Raw genomic sequence first — 19,123 nt, 5'->3', positions numbered from 1 at the left:
TCCTGGAGTGGCCTAGCCAGTCTCCAGATCTCAACCCCATAGAAAATCTTTGGTGGGAGTTGAAAGTCCGTGTTGTCCAGCAACAGCCCCAAAACATCACTGCTCTAGAGGAGATCTGCATGGAGGAATGGGCCAAAATACCAGCAACAGTGTGTGAAAACCTTGTGAAGACTTACATTAAACATTTGACCTCTGTCATTGCCAACAAAGGGTATATAACAAAGTATTGAGATAAACTTTTGTTATTGACCAAATACTTATTTTCCACCATAATTTGCAAATAAATTCATTAAAAATGTGATTTTCTGGATTTTTTTCCCTCATTGTGTCTGTCATAGTTGAAGTGTACCTATGATGAAAATGACAGGCCTCTCTCATCTTTTTAAGTGGGAGAACTTGCACAATTGGTGGTATGTATGTATGTATGTAAGTGTGTGACCTGATGGTGGTATGGGCAATTCCACAGTGGTAATGGAATTATGGTAAAATCTCCCTCTGGGTTTTTGGGACCATGTTTTCGAAAAACCTTTTTCCAAATGAACATTCAAAGATGTCTGCTGAAAGAATGGAGTGTCAGCTATGACACGACACCTTGAGTTTGAAAAAAATCTCTTTTGGTTACTGAACTACAGTAAGTGAAGTGGATTTACACCCGGTAACGGAATTACAGTAATGGATTTACATCATGGGTCCCTGATCTGTACTACACAGACATGCATAATTATGGATAGGAATGTCATTTTCCTCATGTTTCACAAGTTTGGACATCACAGCGCAGCACAGCAGATCACGGTAGAGTAGCAGTACAATACAGAACAGTAGAGTAGAGTATGGTAGACTAGATTAGAGTTCAGTAGAGTAGGGTATAGTAGATTATAGTTCAGTAGAGTAGGGCAGAGTACAGTACTGTACAATATAGCAGAGTAGAGTTGAGGTAGAGTAGATTAGTGGATTAGAGTTCAGCAGAGTAGATTGGGGTAGAGTAGAGTAGAGTTCAGCAGAGTAGATTAGGGTAGAGTACAGTTCAGCAGAGTAGAGTTGGGTAGAGTAGAGTAGAGTTCAGCAGAGTAGAGTAGGGTAGACTAGATTAGAGTTCAGCAGAGTAGATTAGGGTAGAGTAGAGTAGAGTTCAGCAGAGTAGAGTAGGGTAGAGTAGAGTTCAGCAGAGTAGAGTAGGGTAGAGTAGAGTTCAGTAGAGCAGAGTAGGGTAGAGTACATACAGTAGAGTAGAGTGTAGTAGAGCTGAGTAGAGTTCAGTAGAGTAGGGTGGAGTACAGTAGAGTTCAGTAGAGTAGAGTACAGTAGAGTAGAGTTCAGTAGAGCAGAGTAGGGTAGAGTAGAGTTCAGCAGAGTAGAGTAGGGTAGAGTAGAGTTCAGCAGAGTAGGTTAGAGTAGAGTTCAGTAGAGTAGAGTAGAGTAGAGTTCAGTAGAGCAGAGTAGGGTAGAGTAGAGTTCAGCAGAGTAGAGTAGGGTAGAGTAGAGTTCAGCAGAGTAGGGTAGAGTAGAGTTCAGTAGAGTAGAGTAGGGTAGAGTAGAGTAGAGATCAGCAGACTAGAGTAGGGTAGAGTAGAGTTCAGCAGAGTAGAGTAGAGTAGGATAGAGTTCAGCAGAGTAGATTAGGGTAGAGTAGAGTTCAGCAGAGTAGAGTAGGGTAGAGTAGAGTTCAGTAGAGCAGAGTAGGGTAGAGTAGATTTCAGCAGAGTAGAGTAGGGTAGAGTAGAGTTCAGTAGAGCAGAGTAGGGTAGAGTAGACTTCAGTAGAGTAGGGTAGGGTAGTAGGGTAGGGTACAGTAGAGTTCAGTAGAGTAGAGTAGGGTAGTGTAGAGTTCAGAAGAGTAGAGTAGGGTAGAGTAGAGTACAGCAGAGTAGAGTAGAGTAGGATAGAGTTCAGCAGAGTAGATTAGGGTAGAGTAGAGTAGAGTTCAGCAGAGTAGATTAGTGGATTAGAGTTCAGCAGAGTAGATTGGGGTAGAGTAGAGTAGAGTTCCGCAGAGTAGATTAGGGTAGAGTAGAGTTCAGCAGAGTAGAGTTGGGTAGAGTAGAGTAGAGTTCAGCAGAGTAGAGTAGGGTAGACTAGATTAGAGTTCAGCAGAGTAGATTAGAGTAGAGTAGAGTTCAGCAGAGTAGAGTAGGGTAGAGTAGAGTTCAGCAGAGTAGAGTAGAGTAGGATAGAGTTCAGCAGAGTAGAGTTGGGTAGAGTAGAGTAGAGTTTCAGGAGTAGATTAGGGTAGAGTAGAGTAGAGTTCAGCAGAGTAGATTAGTGGATTAGAGTTCAGCAGAGTAGAGTAGAGTTCAGCAGAGTAGATTAGAGTAGAGTAGAGTTCAGCAGAGTAGAGTAGGGTAGAGTAGAGTTCAGCAGAGTAGAGTTGGGTAGACTAGATTAGAGTTCAGCAGAGTAGATTAGAGTAGAGTAGAGTTCAGCAGAGTAGGGTAGAGTAGAGTTCAGTAGAGTAGAGTAGGGTAGAGTAGAGTAGAGATCAGCAGACTAGAGTAGGGTAGAGTAGAGTTCAGCAGAGTAGAGTAGAGTAGGATAGAGTTCAGCAGAGTAGATTAGGGTAGAGTAGAGTTCAGCAGAGTAGAGTAGGGTAGAGTAGAGTTCAGTAGAGCAGAGTAGGGTAGAGTACATACAGTAGAGTAGAGTGTAGTAGAGCTGAGTAGAGTTCAGTAGAGTAGGGTGGAGTACAGTAGAGTAGAGTTCAGTAGAGTAGAGTACAGTAGAGTAGAGTTCAGTAGAGCAGAGTAGGGTAGAGTAGAGTTCAGCAGAGTAGAGTATGGTAGAGTAGAGTTCAGCAGAGTAGGTTAGAGTAGAGTTCAGTAGAGTAGAGTAGAGTAGAGTTCAGTAGAGCAGAGTAGGGTAGAGTAGAGTTCAGCAGAGTAGAGTAGGTAGAGTAGAGTTCAGAGTAGAGTAGGGTAGAGTAGAGTTCAGCAGAGTAGGGTAGAGTAGAGTTCAGTAGAGTAGAGTAGGGTAGAGTAGAGTAGAGATCAGCAGACTAGAGTAGGGTAGAGTAGAGTTCAGCAGAGTAGAGTAGAGTAGGATAGAGTTCAGCAGAGTAGATTAGGGTAGAGTAGAGTTCAGCAGAGTAGAGTAGGGTAGAGTAGAGTTCAGTAGAGCAGAGTAGGGTAGAGTAGATTTCAGCAGAGTAGAGTACGGTAGAGTAGAGTTCAGTAGAGCAGAGTAGGGTAGAGTAGACTTCAGTAGAGTAGAGTAGGGTAGGGTAGAGTAGAGTTCAGCAGAGTAGAGTAGGGTACAGTAGAGTTCAGTAGAGTAGAGTAGGGTAGTGTAGAGTTCAGAAGAGTAGAGTAGGGTAGAGTAGAGTACAGCAGAGTAGAGTAGAGTAGGATAGAGTTCAGCAGAGTAGATTAGGGTAGAGTAGAGTAGAGTAGAGTTCAGCAGAGTAGATTAGTGGATTAGAGTTCAGCAGAGTAGATTGGGGTAGAGTAGAGTAGAGTTCCGCAGAGTAGATTAGGGTAGAGTAGAGTTCAGCAGAGTAGAGTTGGGTAGAGTAGAGTAGAGTTCAGCAGAGTAGAGTAGGGTAGACTAGATTAGAGTTCAGCAGAGTAGATTAGAGTAGAGTAGAGTTCAGCAGAGTAGAGTAGGGTAGAGTAGAGTTCAGCAGAGTAGAGTAGGGTAGAGTAGAGTTCAGCAGAGTAGAGTAGAGTAGGATAGAGTTCAGCAGAGTAGAGTTGGGTAGAGTAGAGTAGAGTTCAGCAGAGTAGATTAGAGTAGAGTAGAGTTCAGCAGAGTAGAGTAGGGTAGAGTAGAGTTCAGCAGAGTAGAGTTGGGTAGACTAGATTAGAGTTCAGCAGAGTAGATTAGAGTAGAGTAGAGTTCAGCAGAGTAGGGTAGAGTAGAGTTCAGCAGAGTAGAGTAGGGTAGAGTAGAGTAGAGTTCAGTAGAGCAGAGTAGGGTAGAGTACATGCAGTAGAGTAGAGTGTAGTAGAGCTGAGTAGAGTTCAGTAGAGTAGGGTGGAGTACAGTAGAGTAGAGTTCAGTAGAGTAGAGTAGGGTAGAGTAGAGTTCAGTAGAGTAGAGTAGGGTAGAGTAGAGTTCAGTAGAGCAGAGTAGGGTAGAGTAGAGTTCAGCAGAGTACAGTAGGGTAGAGTAGAGTTCAGTAGAGCAGAGTAAGTTAGAGTAGAGTTCAGTAGAGTAGAGTAGGGTAGAGTAGAGTAGAGTTCAGCAGAGTAGAGTAGGGTAGAGTAGAGTTCAGCAGAGTAGAGTAGGGTAGAGTAGAGTTCAGCAGAGTAGAGTAGAGTAGGATAGAGTTCAGCAGAGTAGATTAGGGTAGAGTAGAGTAGAGTTCAGCAGAGTAGAGTAGGGTAGAGTAGAGTTCAGCAGAGTAGAGTAGAGTAGAGTTCAGCAGAGTAGATTAGGGTAGTGTAGAGTTCAGCAGAGTAGAGTAGTGTAGAGTAGAGTTCAGCAGAGTAGATTAGGGCAGAGTAGAGTTCAGTAGAGCAGAGTAGGGTAGAGTAGAGTACAGTAGAGTGTAGTAGAGTAGGGTAGAGCTGAGTAGAGTTCAATAGAGTAGGGTGGAGTACAGTAGAGTAGAGTTCAGTAGAGTAGAGTACAGTAGGGTAGGGTAGCGCAGGGTAGAGTACAGTAGAGTAGGGTAGAGTACAGTAGAGTAAGGTGGAGTACAGTAGAGTAGAGTTCAGTAGAGTAGGGTAGAGTGCAGTTGAGATAAGTAGAGTAGGGTATGTTAGAGTAAAGTGCAGTACAGTAGAGTAGGGTAGAGCAGAGTAGGGTAGAGTTCAGTAGAGTATAGTGTAAGGTAGAGTACAGTAGGTTAGAGTAGGGTATGGTAGAGTACAGTAGGGTATAGTACAGTAGAGTACAGTAGAGTAGAGTAGGGTAGAGCATAGTAGGGTAGAGTAGGGTAGAGCAGAGTAGAGTAAAGTTCAGTAGGGTAGGGTAGAGTGCAGTTGAGAACAGTAGAGTAGGGTAGAGTACAGTAGAGTAGGGTAGAGTGCAGTAGAGTAGAGTAGAGTACAGTAGGGTAGAGTACAGTAGAGTAGAGTACAGTAGGGTAGAGTACAGTAGGGTAGGGTGTTGTGTGGTAGAGTAGAGTGCAGTAGAATAGGGTCGAGTACAGTAGAGTAGGGTAGAGTGCAGTAGAGTAGGGTAGAGTGCAGTTGAGTGCAGTTGAGGGCTGTAGAGTACAGTAGAGTATCATAGAGTAGGGTAGAGTGCAGTAGAGTACAGTAGAGTAGGGTAGAGTGCAGTTGAGCACAGTAGAAAGTAGAGTATAGCAGTACAATAGCGTACAATACAATATACTGTACGCTACTATAAAGTACTGTTCCACTGTATTATATTGTACTGTATTCTACTGAGCTCTACTCACTGTACTGTACTATCCAAACTTGTGAAACATATTGCACGTCTATGATTGGTTCAGATTTGGTCCAGTCTGTTCCCTCTGTGGACATTAACAGGGTTGACTGACTAAATCTCAACTACTTTTCATTGTCCATGGATATCCGATGTCGATGGGTGATCAATGGGTGAGGACGCTGACTAAATGAATAGACAGCGAGTTGGCTCATGGGTAGGTGTCATGGGTAGGTGTTAGTAAGAGCTGGGAGAGGTGACAATAACTGAAGTTGAGAGAGAAGGGCAGAGAGAGCGAGAGAGAAAGACAGAGACACAGAGAGAGAGCGAGAGAGAGAGAGAGAAAGACAGAGACACAGAGAGAGAGCGAGAGAGACACAGAGAGAGAGGGCGAGAGAGACACAGAGAGAGAGAGACAGAGAGAGAGGGCGAGAGAGACACAGAGAGAGAGGGCGAGAGAGACAGAGAGAGACACAGAGAGAGAAACAGAGAGAGACACAGAGAGAGAGGGCGAGAGAGACACAGAGAGAGAGGGCGAGAGAGACAGAGAGAGACACAGAGAGAGAGACAGAGAGAGACACAGAGAGAGAGAAGGAAAGAAGGAAATAAAGAGAAAGGGAGTAGTTTTCCAGTGTCAGACTGTTTAGACTCTTGACTTCCAGAAGACAGAAAGAGATTGAAACAGCTATGCGCTGTATGCCAGTAGAAGGGAGAACAGTAGCAGGTGACCCAACTGTGGTTTGTGATTATTATGATTTTCCATTGTAGCCAATTCAACTGCGATAATTCCGTGACCAAATTGGTAAGGAAATTATGATTTTAAATCACTTCATAATTCATAAACAAAATTGATACCAGTAAAATCACTATAACTAATTGGTAGGTCTACTACTTCTGTGAACGTTCCTAATCCTAATCTTCACATGAGGGAGAGAAATGTGAAAATATCTTCCAAGATATGTGTGTTTTTGGTAACGGAATTACAAGGCACAAGGCAATATTTCTTAAACTTACAGAACAATTTCTACTAAATGAAATCTAAGTGTTGATATTAGTTGGCAGGGATCTTTATGTTATTACATGATTGTGTTTCAATGTATTTCTAAAACCTTTCAATACTTTTTTCTGCAAGATGTTTTCTAAGAGCCCTTTTCCATGTGTTCATGCAAAAATCAAAGCTTATGCCTCATTTTTTAAGATGAAAAATTTCTCAATGACTTTTTTCCTTAAAATATAGATTCTTAGTTTTTATTTGACACGCAATTTGATTTCAATTCTCCTAAGAACTTCCCATGTTGGTGCTCATGGATCCTTTTCGATGGAAATGCCCGTATGCATTCAGATTCTGGGAGGTTCCAGCTCTTCCAGGGGACATAGAGCTGTGTGTGTGTGTGTGTGTGTGTGTGTGTGTGTGTGTGTGTGTGTGTGTGTGTGTGTGTGTGTGTGTGTGTGTGTGTGTCTGTGTGCGTGTGTGTGTGTGTGTGTCTATGTGTGTCTGTGTGCGTGTGTACGTGTGTGCGCGTGTGTGTGTGAGAGAGAGATAATGAGTGAGAGAGGGACACACACAGCTGCCTCACTGACGTCATTGGGAGCTGGTTTCTCCCCGGTCTCCCTCAACCCAAGCCCCCCCCCTCCCCCTCCCCTCCTTTAACCCTCTCTCCCTCCCCCTCTCTCCTCTTCCGCTCCCTCACCCCCAGCCTGCTTCCTGGCTGTGGAGATGTAAAGTTCTAATTGCAGAGTTCCAAACTCCTGACACAACCAATTACACCCAGGGAACAATGGAGAACAAAGGGAGAAAGAGGAGGCAAGGGGAAGACATGGAGAGGGTAATTGAAGGTGAATAGAAAGAGAGAGAGGGGGAGAGAGAGGGGGAGAGAGAGGGGGAAAGAGAGGGGGAGGAGGAGAGAGCGATAACTACCCCTTGCCTCTGTCAGCTGTTGGGGAAATGCATGTTTAAGCTATGATGTCAGAGAGATGTGTGTGTGTGTGTGTGTGTGTGTGTCGCTCAGTTACTCAGGAAGATGTATGCTGAATAGACAAAGAGATGTGTGTGTTTGTCGCTCAGTGACTCAGTAAGGATGTATTGGTGAGTAGTGCTGGGAAATGCCAGGGACCTCACCATACGATATTATCATGTTAATTAGGTACCAATACAATATGTATTTCGATTCTCACGATTCTATACTGAACAAAAATGTAAATGCAACAGTCTCAAATCAGTCAATTGAAGTAAGTGCATTATGCCCTAATCTATGTATTTACAGTTTAGCAGATGCTCTTATCCAGAGCGACTTAAAGTAGTGAATGCATAAGTTTTAATTTGTACTGGTCTCACATAGTGACGAATTCTCTAATACAACGTTGGAGGCGGTTTATGGTAGAGAAATTAACATTTAATTCTTTGGCAACATCTCTGGTGGTCATTCCTACAGTCAGCATGCCAGTTGCACTCTCCCTCAAAACTTGAGACATCTTTAGCATTGTGTTGTGTGACATAACTGCACATTTTAGTGGGCTTTTATTTGTCCCAGAACAAGATGCACCTGTGTAATGATCATGCTGTTTAGTCAGCTTCCTTGATACACCACAATATTGATATGCAACAAAATGGAGAGGAATTCGTTTTTTTTGTGTGTATGGAAAATGTTGGGGATCTTTTATTTAAGCTCATGCAACATGGGACCAACACTTTACATGTTGTGTTATATGTATGTTCAGTGTAGTATGATATGTTACACTTCGTATGTATTCATCTGTGGGTCCAGCATCCATTTTGAATGTTACGGATTGCAATTCGTACATATATTACGAATTTCAATTCATATAGTATGTTACGAATTTGCAAAACGTACGTATGATATGTTACAAATTCCAATTTGTCTAACGTCATCGTGGTGGCTTTGTGGCTAACACTAACATTTAGGCCTCCGAGTGGCGCAGCAGTCTAAGGCACTGCATCTAAGTGCTAGAGGCGTCACTACTGACCCTAGTTTGATTCCAGGCTGTATCACAACTGGCTGTGATTGGGAGTCTCATAGGGCGGTGCACAATTGGCCCAGCGTTTGGCTGGTGTAGACTGTCAATATACATTTAATTTGTTCTTCACTGACTTGCCTAGTTAAATAATAAATAGATTTTAAAAAGTTAGCTAGTGGTAAAGGATTAAGGTTAGGGGTTAGGTTAGGAGTTAGGTTAGGAGTTAGGTTAGGAGTTAAGGTTAGGAGTTAGGTTAGGAGTTAGGTTAGGAGTTAGGTTAGGAGTTAGGTTAGGAGTTAAGGTTAGGAGTTAGGTTAGGAGTTAGGTTAGGAGTTAGGTTAGGAGTTAGGTTAGGAGTTAAGGTTAGGAGTTAAGGTTAGGAGTTAAGGTTAGGAGTTAGGTTAGGAGTTAAGGTTAGGAGTTAGAGTTCGGAGTTAGAGTTAGGAGTTAAGGTTAGGAGTTAGGTTAGGAGTTAGAGTTAGGTTAGGAGTTAGAGTTAGGTTAGGGGTTTTTGTTAGGAGTTAAGGTTAGGAGTTAAGGTTAGGAGTTAGAGTTAGGTTAGGAGTTTTGTTTAGAAGTTAGGTTAGGAGTTTAGGTTAGGAGTTAAGGTTATGAGTTAGGTTAGGAGTTAGGTTAGGAGTTAAGGTTAGGAGTTAGGTTAGGAGTTAGAGTTAGGTTAGGAGTTTTGTTTAGAAGTTAGGTTAGGAGTTTAGGTTAGGAGTTAAGGTTAGGAGTTAGGTTAGGAGTTAGGTTAGGAGTTAAGGTTAGGAGTTAGGTTAGGAGTTAGAGTTAGGTTAGGAGTTTTGTTTAGAAGTTAGGTTAGGAGTTTAGGTTAGGAGTTAAGGTTAGGAGTTAGGTTAGGAGTTAGGTTAGGAGTTAGGTTAGGAGTTAAGGTTAGGAGTTAGGTTAGGAGTTTAGGTTAGGAGTTAGGTTAGGAGTTAAGGTTAGGAGTTAAGGTTAGGAGTTAGGTTAGGAGTTAGAGTTAGGTTAGGAGTTAGAGTTAGGTTAGGAGTTAGAGTTAGGTTAGGAGTTAAGGTTAGGAGTTAAGGTTAGGAGTTAGAGTTAGGAGTTAGAGTTAGGAGTTAGAGTTAGGAGTTAAGGTTAGGAGTTAGAGTTAGGAGTTAGAGTTAGGAGTTAGAGTTAGAGTTAGGTTAGGAGTTAGAGTTAGGAGTTAGAGTTAGGAGTTAGGTTAGGAGTTAGAGTTAGGTTAGAAGTTAGAGTTAGGTTAGGTGTTTAGGTTAGGGGTTTAGGTTAGGAGTTAAGGTTAGGAGTTAAGGTTAGGAGTTAGGTTAGGAGTTAGGTTAGGAGTTAAGGTTAGGAGTTAGGTTAGGAGTTAGAGTTAGGTTAGAAGTTAGAGTTAGGTTAGGTGTTAAGGTTAGGAGTTAAGGTTAGGTTAGGTTAGGAGTTAGAGTTAGGAGTTAGAGTTAGGTTAGTTTAGGTTAGAAGTTAGTTAGGAGTTAGGTTAGGAGTTTAGGTTAGGAGTTAGAGTTAGGTTAGAAGTTAGAGTTAGGTTAGGTGTTTAGGTTAGGGGTTTAGGTTAGGAGTTAAGGTTAGGAGTTAAGGTTAGGAGTTAGGTTAGGAGTTAGAGTTAGGTTAGGAGTTTAGGTTAGAAGTTAGGTTAGGAGTTAGGTTGGGAGTTTAGGTTAGGAGTTAAGGTTAGGAGTTAGGTTAGGAGTTAGGTTAGGAGTTAAGGTTAGGAGTTAGGTTAGGAGTTAGGTTAGGAGTTAAGGTTAGGAGTTAGGTTAGGAGTTAGGTTAGGAGTTAGGTTAGGAGTTAAGGTTAGGAGTTAGGTTAGGAGTTTTAGGTTAGGAGTTAAGGTTAGGAGTTAAGGTTAGGAGTTAAGGTTAGGAGTTAAGGTTAGGAGTTAGGTTAGGAGTTAAGGTTAGGAGTTAGGTTAGGAGTTAGGTTAGGAGTTAGGTTAGGAGTTAAGGTTAGGAGTTAAGGTTAGGAGTTAGGTTAGGAGTTAGAGTTAGGTTAGGAGTTAGAGTTAGGTTAGGAGTTAGAGTTAGGTTAGGTGTTTAGGTTAGGGGTTTAGGTTAGGAGTTAAGGTTAGGAGTTAAGGTTAGGAGTTAGGTTAGGAGTTAGAGTTAGGAGTTAAGGTTAGGAGTTAGGTTAGGAGTTAGAGTTAGGTTAGAAGTTAGAGTTAGGTTAGGTGTTAAGGTTAGGAGTTAAGGTTAGGAGTTAAGGTTAGGAGTTAGAGTTAGGAGTTTAGGTTAGGAGTTAGGTTAGGAGTTAGAGTTAGGAGTTAGAGTTAGGAGTTAGGGTTAGGAGTTAGAGTTAGGAGTTAGGTTAGGAGTTAGAGTTAGGTTAGAAGTTAGAGTTAGGTTAGGTGTTTAGGTTAGGGGTTTAGGTTAGGAGTTAGGTTGGGAGTTTAGGTTAGGAGTTAGGTTAGGAGTTTAGGTTTGAAGTTAGGTTAGGAGTTAGGTTGGGAGTTTAGGTTAGGAGTTAAGGTTAGGAGTTAGAGTTAGGAGTTAGAGTTAGGAGTTAAGGTTAGGAGTTAGGTTAGGAGTTAAGGTTAGGAATTAGGTTAGGACTTAGGTTAGTAGTTTAGGTTAGGAATTAGGTTAGGAGTTTAGGTTAGGAGTTAAGGTTAGGAGTTAAGGTTTGGAGCTAAGGTTAGGAGCTAAGGTTAGGAGTTAAGGTTAGGAGTTAAGGTTAGGAGTTAAGGTTAGGAGTTAAGGTTAGGAGTTTAGGTTAGAAGTTAAGGTTAGAAGTTATGTTAAAGGGTTAAGGTTAGGAGTTAAGGTTAGGAGTTTAGGTTAGAAGTTAGGTTAAAGGGTTAAGGTTAGGAGTTTAGGTTAGGAGCTAAGGTTAGGAGTTAAGGTTAGGATCTAAGGTTAGGAGTTAAGGTTAGGAGTTAAGGTTAGGAGTTAAGGTTAGGAGTTAAGGTTAGGATCTAAGGTTAGGAGTTAAGGTTAGGAGTTAAGGTTAGGAGTTAAGGTTAGGAGTTAAGGTTAGGAGTTAAGGTTAGAAGTTAGGTTAGAAGTTAAGGTTTTGAATTTAGGTTAGAAGTTAAGGTTAGAAGTTAAGGTTAGAAGTTAAGGTTAGAAGTTAGGTTAGGAGTTAAGGTTAGAAGTTAAGGTTAGAAGTTAAGGTTAGAAGGTTAAAGGGTTAAGGGTATATATCTGCTGCAGAGAGAACATGACAGTTTTGACCAGTCATGGAAAGACTGAAAACATGTTGGCTCACTATTTAAAAGAAGATGGAGAACAAACATATTTCTACAAGTCAATACTTGAAGTCAAAGTTTCTATATAATGTCGTCCAAAATAATATTGCGATATGTGACTGTATCGAATTCCCCCCATCGCTATTGTTGAGTATGCTGAATAGAGAAAGAGATGCGTGTATGAGGGTGAGTTTTGCTCTCTTGTAACTCACTGTTGTGATGTGTCCCCCAGTTGTGCACGTATCAGCTCATCTGGTCAACGTGGTCAACTTCAGCGTCAGGTACTCAGAAGAGTTCCCTTCTCTCAACGTTGCTCGCTACAGGGGAGAGGTGAGATGTGCACACACACACACACACTCACACACACACACACACACACACACACACACACACACACACACACACACACACACACACACACACACACACACACACACACACACACACACACACACACACACACACACACACACACACACACTCACACACAACCTGTGTTAACCTGCACCTTTCTTCCCCAGGACCCCAGACTCATCATTCTGACTACAGGTGAGTCTGCCGGAGTTCCCCTATAATAAACTGGACTGTTTCACAGGTGGGTTGTCTAGCCGAGGGGCGTGTATTGCATTTTGGTCTTGGTTTCATATGTGTTTCCATGGTAACCGTAAACTGGTGAATGTGTTTGAGATTAGGGTGGCGCTATGCCAAGAAGAGAGGGGGAACTCTTTCTGACAGTACTAGACACTACACTACACTACACACACACACACACACACACACACACACACACACACACACACACACACACACACACACACACACACACACACACACACACACACACACACACACACACACACACACACACACACACAGACACACACACACACACACACACACACACACACACACACACACACACACACACACACACACACACACACACACACAGTCTTGCACATCTAACCTTGTGGGGAGACACACTTCAGTCCCATTCAAAATCCTATTTTCCCTAACCCCTAAAGCTAACCCTAACCTTAACCCAAAAACCTAACTTTAACACTAAACCTAACCCTAGCTCCTAACCCTAACCCTTAATCTAATTCTAATTCTAACACTGATTCTAAACTTAACCCTAAACCCCATAGAAATAGCATTTGACCTTGAGAGGACCAACAAAATGTCTCCAATTGGTCAAATATTTGTTTGTTTCCTATTCTTGTGGGGACTTCTTAAATATGTCCACACACAAACAAAAAGGTCACACTTTGTCTGGATTTTCCATGTGTAGATGCTCTGCTTGCTCTGCTTAGGGCTAGGTTTAGAATAAGGTTGAGGGTAAAGGTTACATTTAAATACAATTTATGCTAGAGCCACAAATGTGGTCGGAGGCTCCATATGGAGGGTGTGACACAATTGCGGAACCTCCAAAGGCAGGCAGAGGTCAAATTGAGCTCCATACTGCATCGCTGTGTGATGCCCAAATTTTTCAACAATGTGGAAGGCTCCGTATAGCTCCGTATAGCTCTGTATTGACATGACTGGTTGACGGTAGGTGGAGGCAGAATGTCCAGTATAAACCCAATCTCACTTCCTTGATAGCTTCCTTGAAAACAGCTCTGCTCAGCCAAGCACAAGAATATACAGTTGAAGTCAGAAGTTTACATACACTTAGGTTGGAGTCATTAAAACTAATTTTTCAACCACTACACACATTTCTTGTCAACAAAATATAGTTTTGGCAAGTCGGTTAGGACATCTACTTTGTGCATGACACAAGTCATTTTTCCAACAATTGTTTACAGACAGATTATTTCACTTATAATTCACTGTATCACAGTTCCAGTGGGTCAGAAGTTTACATACACTAAGATGACTGTGCCTTTAAACAGCTTGAAAAATTCCTGAAAATTATGTCATGGCTTTAGAAGCTTCTGATAGGCTAATTGACATCATTTGAGTCAATTGGAGATGTACCTGTGCATGTATTTCAAGGCCTACCTTCAAACTCAGTGCCTCTTTGCTTGACATCAAAGGAAAATCAAAATAAATCAGCCAAGACCTCAGAAAACATTTGTAGACCTCCACAAGTCTGGTTCATCCTTGGGAGCAATTTCCAAATGCCTGAAGGTACCACGTTTATCTGTACAAACAATAGTATGCAAGTATAAACACCATGGGACCATGCAGCCGTCATACCGCTCAGGAAGGAGACGCGTTCTGTCTCCTAGAGATAAATGTACTTTGGTCCAAAAAGTGCAAATCAATCCCAGAACTACAGCAAAGGACCCTGTGAAGATGCTGGAGGAAACAGGTACAAAGTATCTATATCCACAGTATAACAAGTCCTATATTGACATAAACTAATAGGCTGCTCAGCAAGGAAGAAGCCACTGCTCCAAAACCACCATAAAAAAGTCAGACTACGGTTTGCAAATGCACATGGGGACAAAGATCATACTTTTTGTAGAAATGTCCTCTGGTCTGATGAAACAAAAATAGAACTGTTTGGCTATAATGACCATCGTTATGTTAGGAGGAAAAGGGGAAGTCTTGCAAGCCGAAGAACATCATCCCAACCGTGAAGCACGGGGGTGGCAGCATCATGTTGTGGGGGTGCTTTGCTGCAGGAGGGACTGGTGCACTTCACAAAATAGATGGCATCATGAGGCAGGAAAATTATGTGGATATATAGAAGCAGCATCTCAAGCAGCATCTCAAGACATCAGTCAGGAAGTTAAAGCTTGGTCGCAAATGCAAATGTCTCGTAAATGGGTCTTCCAAATGGACAATGACCCCAAGCATACTTCCAAAGATGTGGAAAAATGGCTTAAGGACAACAAAGTCAAAGTATTGGAGTGGCCATCACAAAGCCTTGACCTCAATCCTATAGAACATTTGTGGGCAGAACTGAAGAAGTGGTTGTGAGCAAGGAGGCCAACAAAACTTACTCGGTTACACCAGCTCTGTGAGGAGGAATGGGCCACAATTCACCCAACTTATTGTGGGAAGATTGTGGGAGGCTACCTGAAACGTTTGACCCAAGTTAAACAATTTAAAGGCAATGCTATCAAATACTAATTGAGTGTATGTAAACTTCTGACCCACTAGGAATGTGATTAAAGAAATAAAAGCTTAAATAAATCATTCTCTCTACTATTATTCTGACATTTCACATTCATAAAATAAAGTGGTGATCCTAACTGACCTAAGACAGAGAATTCTTACTAGGATTAAATGTCAGGAATTGTGAAAAACTGAGTTTAAATGTACTTGGCTAAGGTGTATATAAACTTCCTGACATTGTCTAGCTCACTTCCGGGTAGTCTAATCTGAAAACATTCCCTTTCCCCTTCCTGGTAGTCTAGTCCAGTCTGAAAACATTCCCTTTCCCCTTCCTGGTAGTCTAGTCCAGTCTGAAAACATTCCCTTTCCCCTTCCTGGTAGTCTAGTCCAGTCTGAAAACTCTCCCTATCCCCTTCCTGTTAGTCTAGTCCAGTCTGAAAACTTTCCCTTTCCCCTTCCTGTTAGTCTAGTCCAGTCTGAAAACTCTCCCTATCCCCTTCCTGGTAGTCTAGTCCAGTCTGAAAACTCTTCCTTTCCCCTTCCTGGTAGTCTAGTCCAGTCTGAAAACTTTCCCTTTCCCCTTCCTGGTAGTCTAGTCCAGTCTAAAAACTCTCCCTATCCCCTTCCTGTTAGTCTAGTCCAGTCTGAAAACCTTCTCTATTCCTTTCCTGGTACTCTAGTCCAGTCTGAAAACCTTCCCTGTTCCCTTCCTGGTAATGTAGTCCAGTCTGAAAACCTTCTCTATTCCTTTCCTGGTACTCTATTCCAGTCTGAAAACTCTCCCTATTCCCTTCCTGGTACACTAGTCCAGTCTGAAAACCTTCCCTATTCCCTTGACCAACTATCTAACACAACAAATAATGATATCATCACAGTTTTGTCTCTGTTCTCTGATTGATTAATAATTTTGCTGCTCCAGTTTCAACTGTTCTGCCTTATTATTATTCGACCATGCTGGTCATTTATGAACATTTGAACATCTTGGCCATGTTCTGTTATAATCTCTACCCGGCACAGCCAGAAGAGGACTGGCCACCCCACATAGCCTGGTTCCTCTCTAGGTTTCTTCCTAGGTTTTGGCCTTTCTAGGGAGTTTTTCCTAGCCACCGTGCTTCTACACCTGCATTGCTTGCTGTTTGGGGTTTTAGGCTGGGTTTCTGTACAGCACTTTGAGATATCAGCTGATGTACGAAGGGCTATATAAATACATTTAATTTGATTTTGATTTGATTTGATTTTATGACTCTGTTCTGTGATTGGTTATTCATTTTATGAATCTGTCTCTCTGTTCTCTGATTGGTTAATAATGTTATGACTCTGTGTCTTTGTTCATTAATTAGTTATTAATTATATAAATCTGTCTCTCTGTTCTTTGATTGGTTAATTATGTTATGACTCTGTCTCTTTGTTCACTGAATGTTCATTCATGTAATGAATCTGTCTCTTTGTTATGAATCTGTCACTTTGTTCTCTGATTGGTTAATAATGTTATAACTCTTGTCTCTCTGTTCTCTGATTGGTGGATGTGGTTTAGTCCCGGGGATCACTGGTATCCTATTGGTCCTCATCCTTTTCCTGATGTTCACTGCCTCTTCCTACTGCATCAGGTAAAACTCTTAAGTTACCCTGGACAAGAACGTCTGCTAAATTTCTTAAATGTGTGTCTGTCAGTCTTAGATGGCCAGGATAAAGGGACCAACTACCAGCGTGGCCAAACCTATGTCATTACTGAGGTCACAGGTGGCGGCAAGGAGAGGTCCTGCTTTTTTAGACTGGGTCCTGATTGTGGTGTCTTCTGCCTTGCCTGTTGTAATTTAATGCAGGATCAGAGGCAGCTCCACTTAGGCCTTAGGACAGCACCTGTGTGTGTGTGTGTGTGTGTGTGTGTGTGTGTGTGTGTGTGTGTGTGTGTGTGTGTGTGTGTGTGTGTGTGTGTGTGTGTGTGTGTGTGTGTGTGTGTGTGTGTGTGTGGTGTGTGTGTGTGTGTGGAGGGTGTGGAGGGTGTGGGTGTGAGTCCCAGTATTGTAGGGAGACACTGATGTTCAAAGGGTGATGTGGTCATGGGTGTGGGTGTTCAGAGCATTCTTGGAGGGTGACTGCGTTTCAACTGTTGTTTGGTGTAAGTTGTGTTTATTGGGGGAAGTTGTCTGTCTTTCTGACAGTACTACACACACACACACACACACACACACACACACACACACACACACACACACACACACACACACACACACACACACACACACACACACACACACACACACACACACACACACACACTCTCTCTCTCTCACTGTCCTGCCCTCCACTGGTTTAAGAGACCCTGTAAATTAAAAGGTGTGGCTCTTCATGCCTTCAGTTATGCTCTGACCTCTCTCTCGCTCTTCTCCTGGATCATTTCTCCCCTTTGTCTGCTTTTCTCCAACACTCGTATCTTCCTGTCATTCCACAGCACTCCCTAAACTAGTTTTTCTGCAGAAAATGTGAAAATATGCCGTTGTGGACCTTGTGGTAATCTGATGTATGAAAATATGTGTTGATGTCAATGAGAGTTTACAGTAATCTGATGTATCATGATATCATCATGTTTGTGGAATGTCCTCTGTGTTTCAGGGTGTCCAACTATGAGATATTCTGGTACACCCACAACCTCTTCATAGTGTTCTACATCATACTGATTGTGCATGTGGTCGGGTAAGTTAACTTATCGCCTTTGGTATGGGGACTATGTGGCTGTGGCTGTGTGTGTGTGTGTGTGTGTGTGTCTGATTAAAGGTGTCAGCATGCCTCAGTTCGGCTGGCGCCTAGCCAAACTCGGCTAGCTGAACCAAACAAGTGCGCTTGTGTAAAATACCTTCGCTTAAAATATAATGAAAAAGCTTCAATAGTTATGTTTGTCTAATAGAGGTCCAGAGTTCCGTTGTGGAGATGGAGAACTTTCCAGAAGGACAACCATCTCTGCAGCACTCTGCCAATCAGGCCTTTATGGTAGAGTGGCCAGGCGGGAGCCACTCCTCAGTAAAAGGCACATGACAGCCCCCTTGGAGTTTGTCAAAAGGCACCTAAAGGACTCAGACAATGAGAAACCAGATAATTTGGTCTGATGGAACCAAGATTGAACTCTTTGGCCTGAGACTGGGAGACTAGTCAGGATCGAGGGAAAGATAAATGGAGCAAAGTACAACGAGATCCTTGATGAAAACCTGCTCCAGAGTGCTCAGCATCTCATACTGGGGTAAAGGTTCACCTTCCAACAAGATAACGACCCTAAGCACACAACCAAGACAATGCAGGAGTGGCTTCGGGACACGTCTCTGAATGTCCTTTAGTGACCCAGCCGGAATTGAACCCGATCCAACATCTCTGGATAGACCTGAAAATTAGCTGTGCAGCGACGCTCCCCATCCCACCTGACAGAGCTTGAGAGGATCTACAGAGAAGAATGGGAGAAGTATCCCCAAATACAGGTGTGCCAAGCACTTCCGAACTGTTTCGGCTGGGAAGCATGTGGACGCCTTGATTAAGGGGTTAGTCATGACAGAGTAGTACTATCGGTATGTTTTCATAGTGTTGGATACAGAGAGGTATAGAATGCATTTTATTGGCATTACTATCATACTATTGCATCAGCCCAGACCGAGCTGACGTTGAGCTGTCCCCATCAGGTCCTCTCAGCCACCAGGGTTCCATTACAGTCCTAGTAACACACTGACACATTCACTTTGTTACTCAACTCTACTGCCCCAGGTTAACACACACCCACACACATGTACCTGTAGACTTTTAGAATCTTCAGAGCCGGAATGTTGTGTTCTTCTTTATCATCATCATCATCATCATCATCTTTTCTCACTCTTTTTCATCATACAGTGGTGCTCTGAAGTACCAGACCAACTTTGAGGCCCACCCCCCTGGCTGCCTCAGAGCCAATCAGACTAACCCGGACAAGACAGAGGAGGAGTCAGGACAGGCTGAAGGAGATGGATGGAGCTGCAGGGAGGAGGCTCGGTTCCAACCCAACTCACCTGAGGTGTGTGTGTGTGGGGGGGGGGGGGAGGATGGGGGTGAGGTGGAGTGATGGGGTGTAGGGGAGGATGGGAGGTGAGGTGATGGGAGGTGATGGTGAGGTGGGGTGTAGGGGAGGATGGGAGGTGAGGTGAGGTGATGGGGTGTAGGGGAGGATGGGAGGTGAGGTGATGGGAGGTGAGGTGATGGGGTGTAGGGGAGGATGGGAGGTGAGGTGAGGTGATGGGGTGTAGGGGAGGATGGGAGGTGAGGTGAGGTGATGGGGTGTAGGGGAGGATGGGAGGTGAGGTGAGGTGATGGGGTGTAGGGGAGGATGGGAGGTGAGGTAAGGTGATGGGAGGTGAGGTGAGGTGATGGGATGTATGGAAGGGGTGTAGGGGAGATAGGGGAGGGGTGTAGGGGAGGATGGGAGGTAGGGAAGGGGTGTAGGGAGGATGGGAGGTAGGGGAGGGGTGTGGGGGGGGATGGGCGGTAGGGGAGGATGGGGGTGTAGGGGTGTAGGATGGGAGGTAGGGGAGGATGGGAGGGGGAGTATGGGAGTTAGGAGGGGTGGGAGGG

At 43.3% G+C, this 19,123-nt stretch overlaps 1 protein-coding gene across 1 annotated transcript in view; it reads left to right on the top strand.

Moving 5' to 3' along the window:
- LOC135553147 (NADPH oxidase 4) overlaps nucleotides 1-19,123 on the top strand; it is a 92,663-nt gene that overhangs the window by 8,956 nt on the left and 64,584 nt on the right. The window contains 5 exon segments of the mRNA XM_064985292.1: nucleotides 11,706-11,803; nucleotides 11,995-12,022; nucleotides 16,074-16,146; nucleotides 17,153-17,233; nucleotides 18,410-18,569. Of these exon segments, the coding sequence (XP_064841364.1) occupies nucleotides 11,706-11,803; nucleotides 11,995-12,022; nucleotides 16,074-16,146; nucleotides 17,153-17,233; nucleotides 18,410-18,569 (440 nt within the window).

The sequence above is a fragment of the Oncorhynchus masou genome, chromosome 13 (assembly GCF_036934945.1).
Source record: "Oncorhynchus masou masou isolate Uvic2021 chromosome 13, UVic_Omas_1.1, whole genome shotgun sequence".
NCBI lineage: Eukaryota > Metazoa > Chordata > Actinopteri > Salmoniformes > Salmonidae > Oncorhynchus > Oncorhynchus masou.
This window is presented reverse-complemented; position numbering and strand designations above follow the sequence as displayed.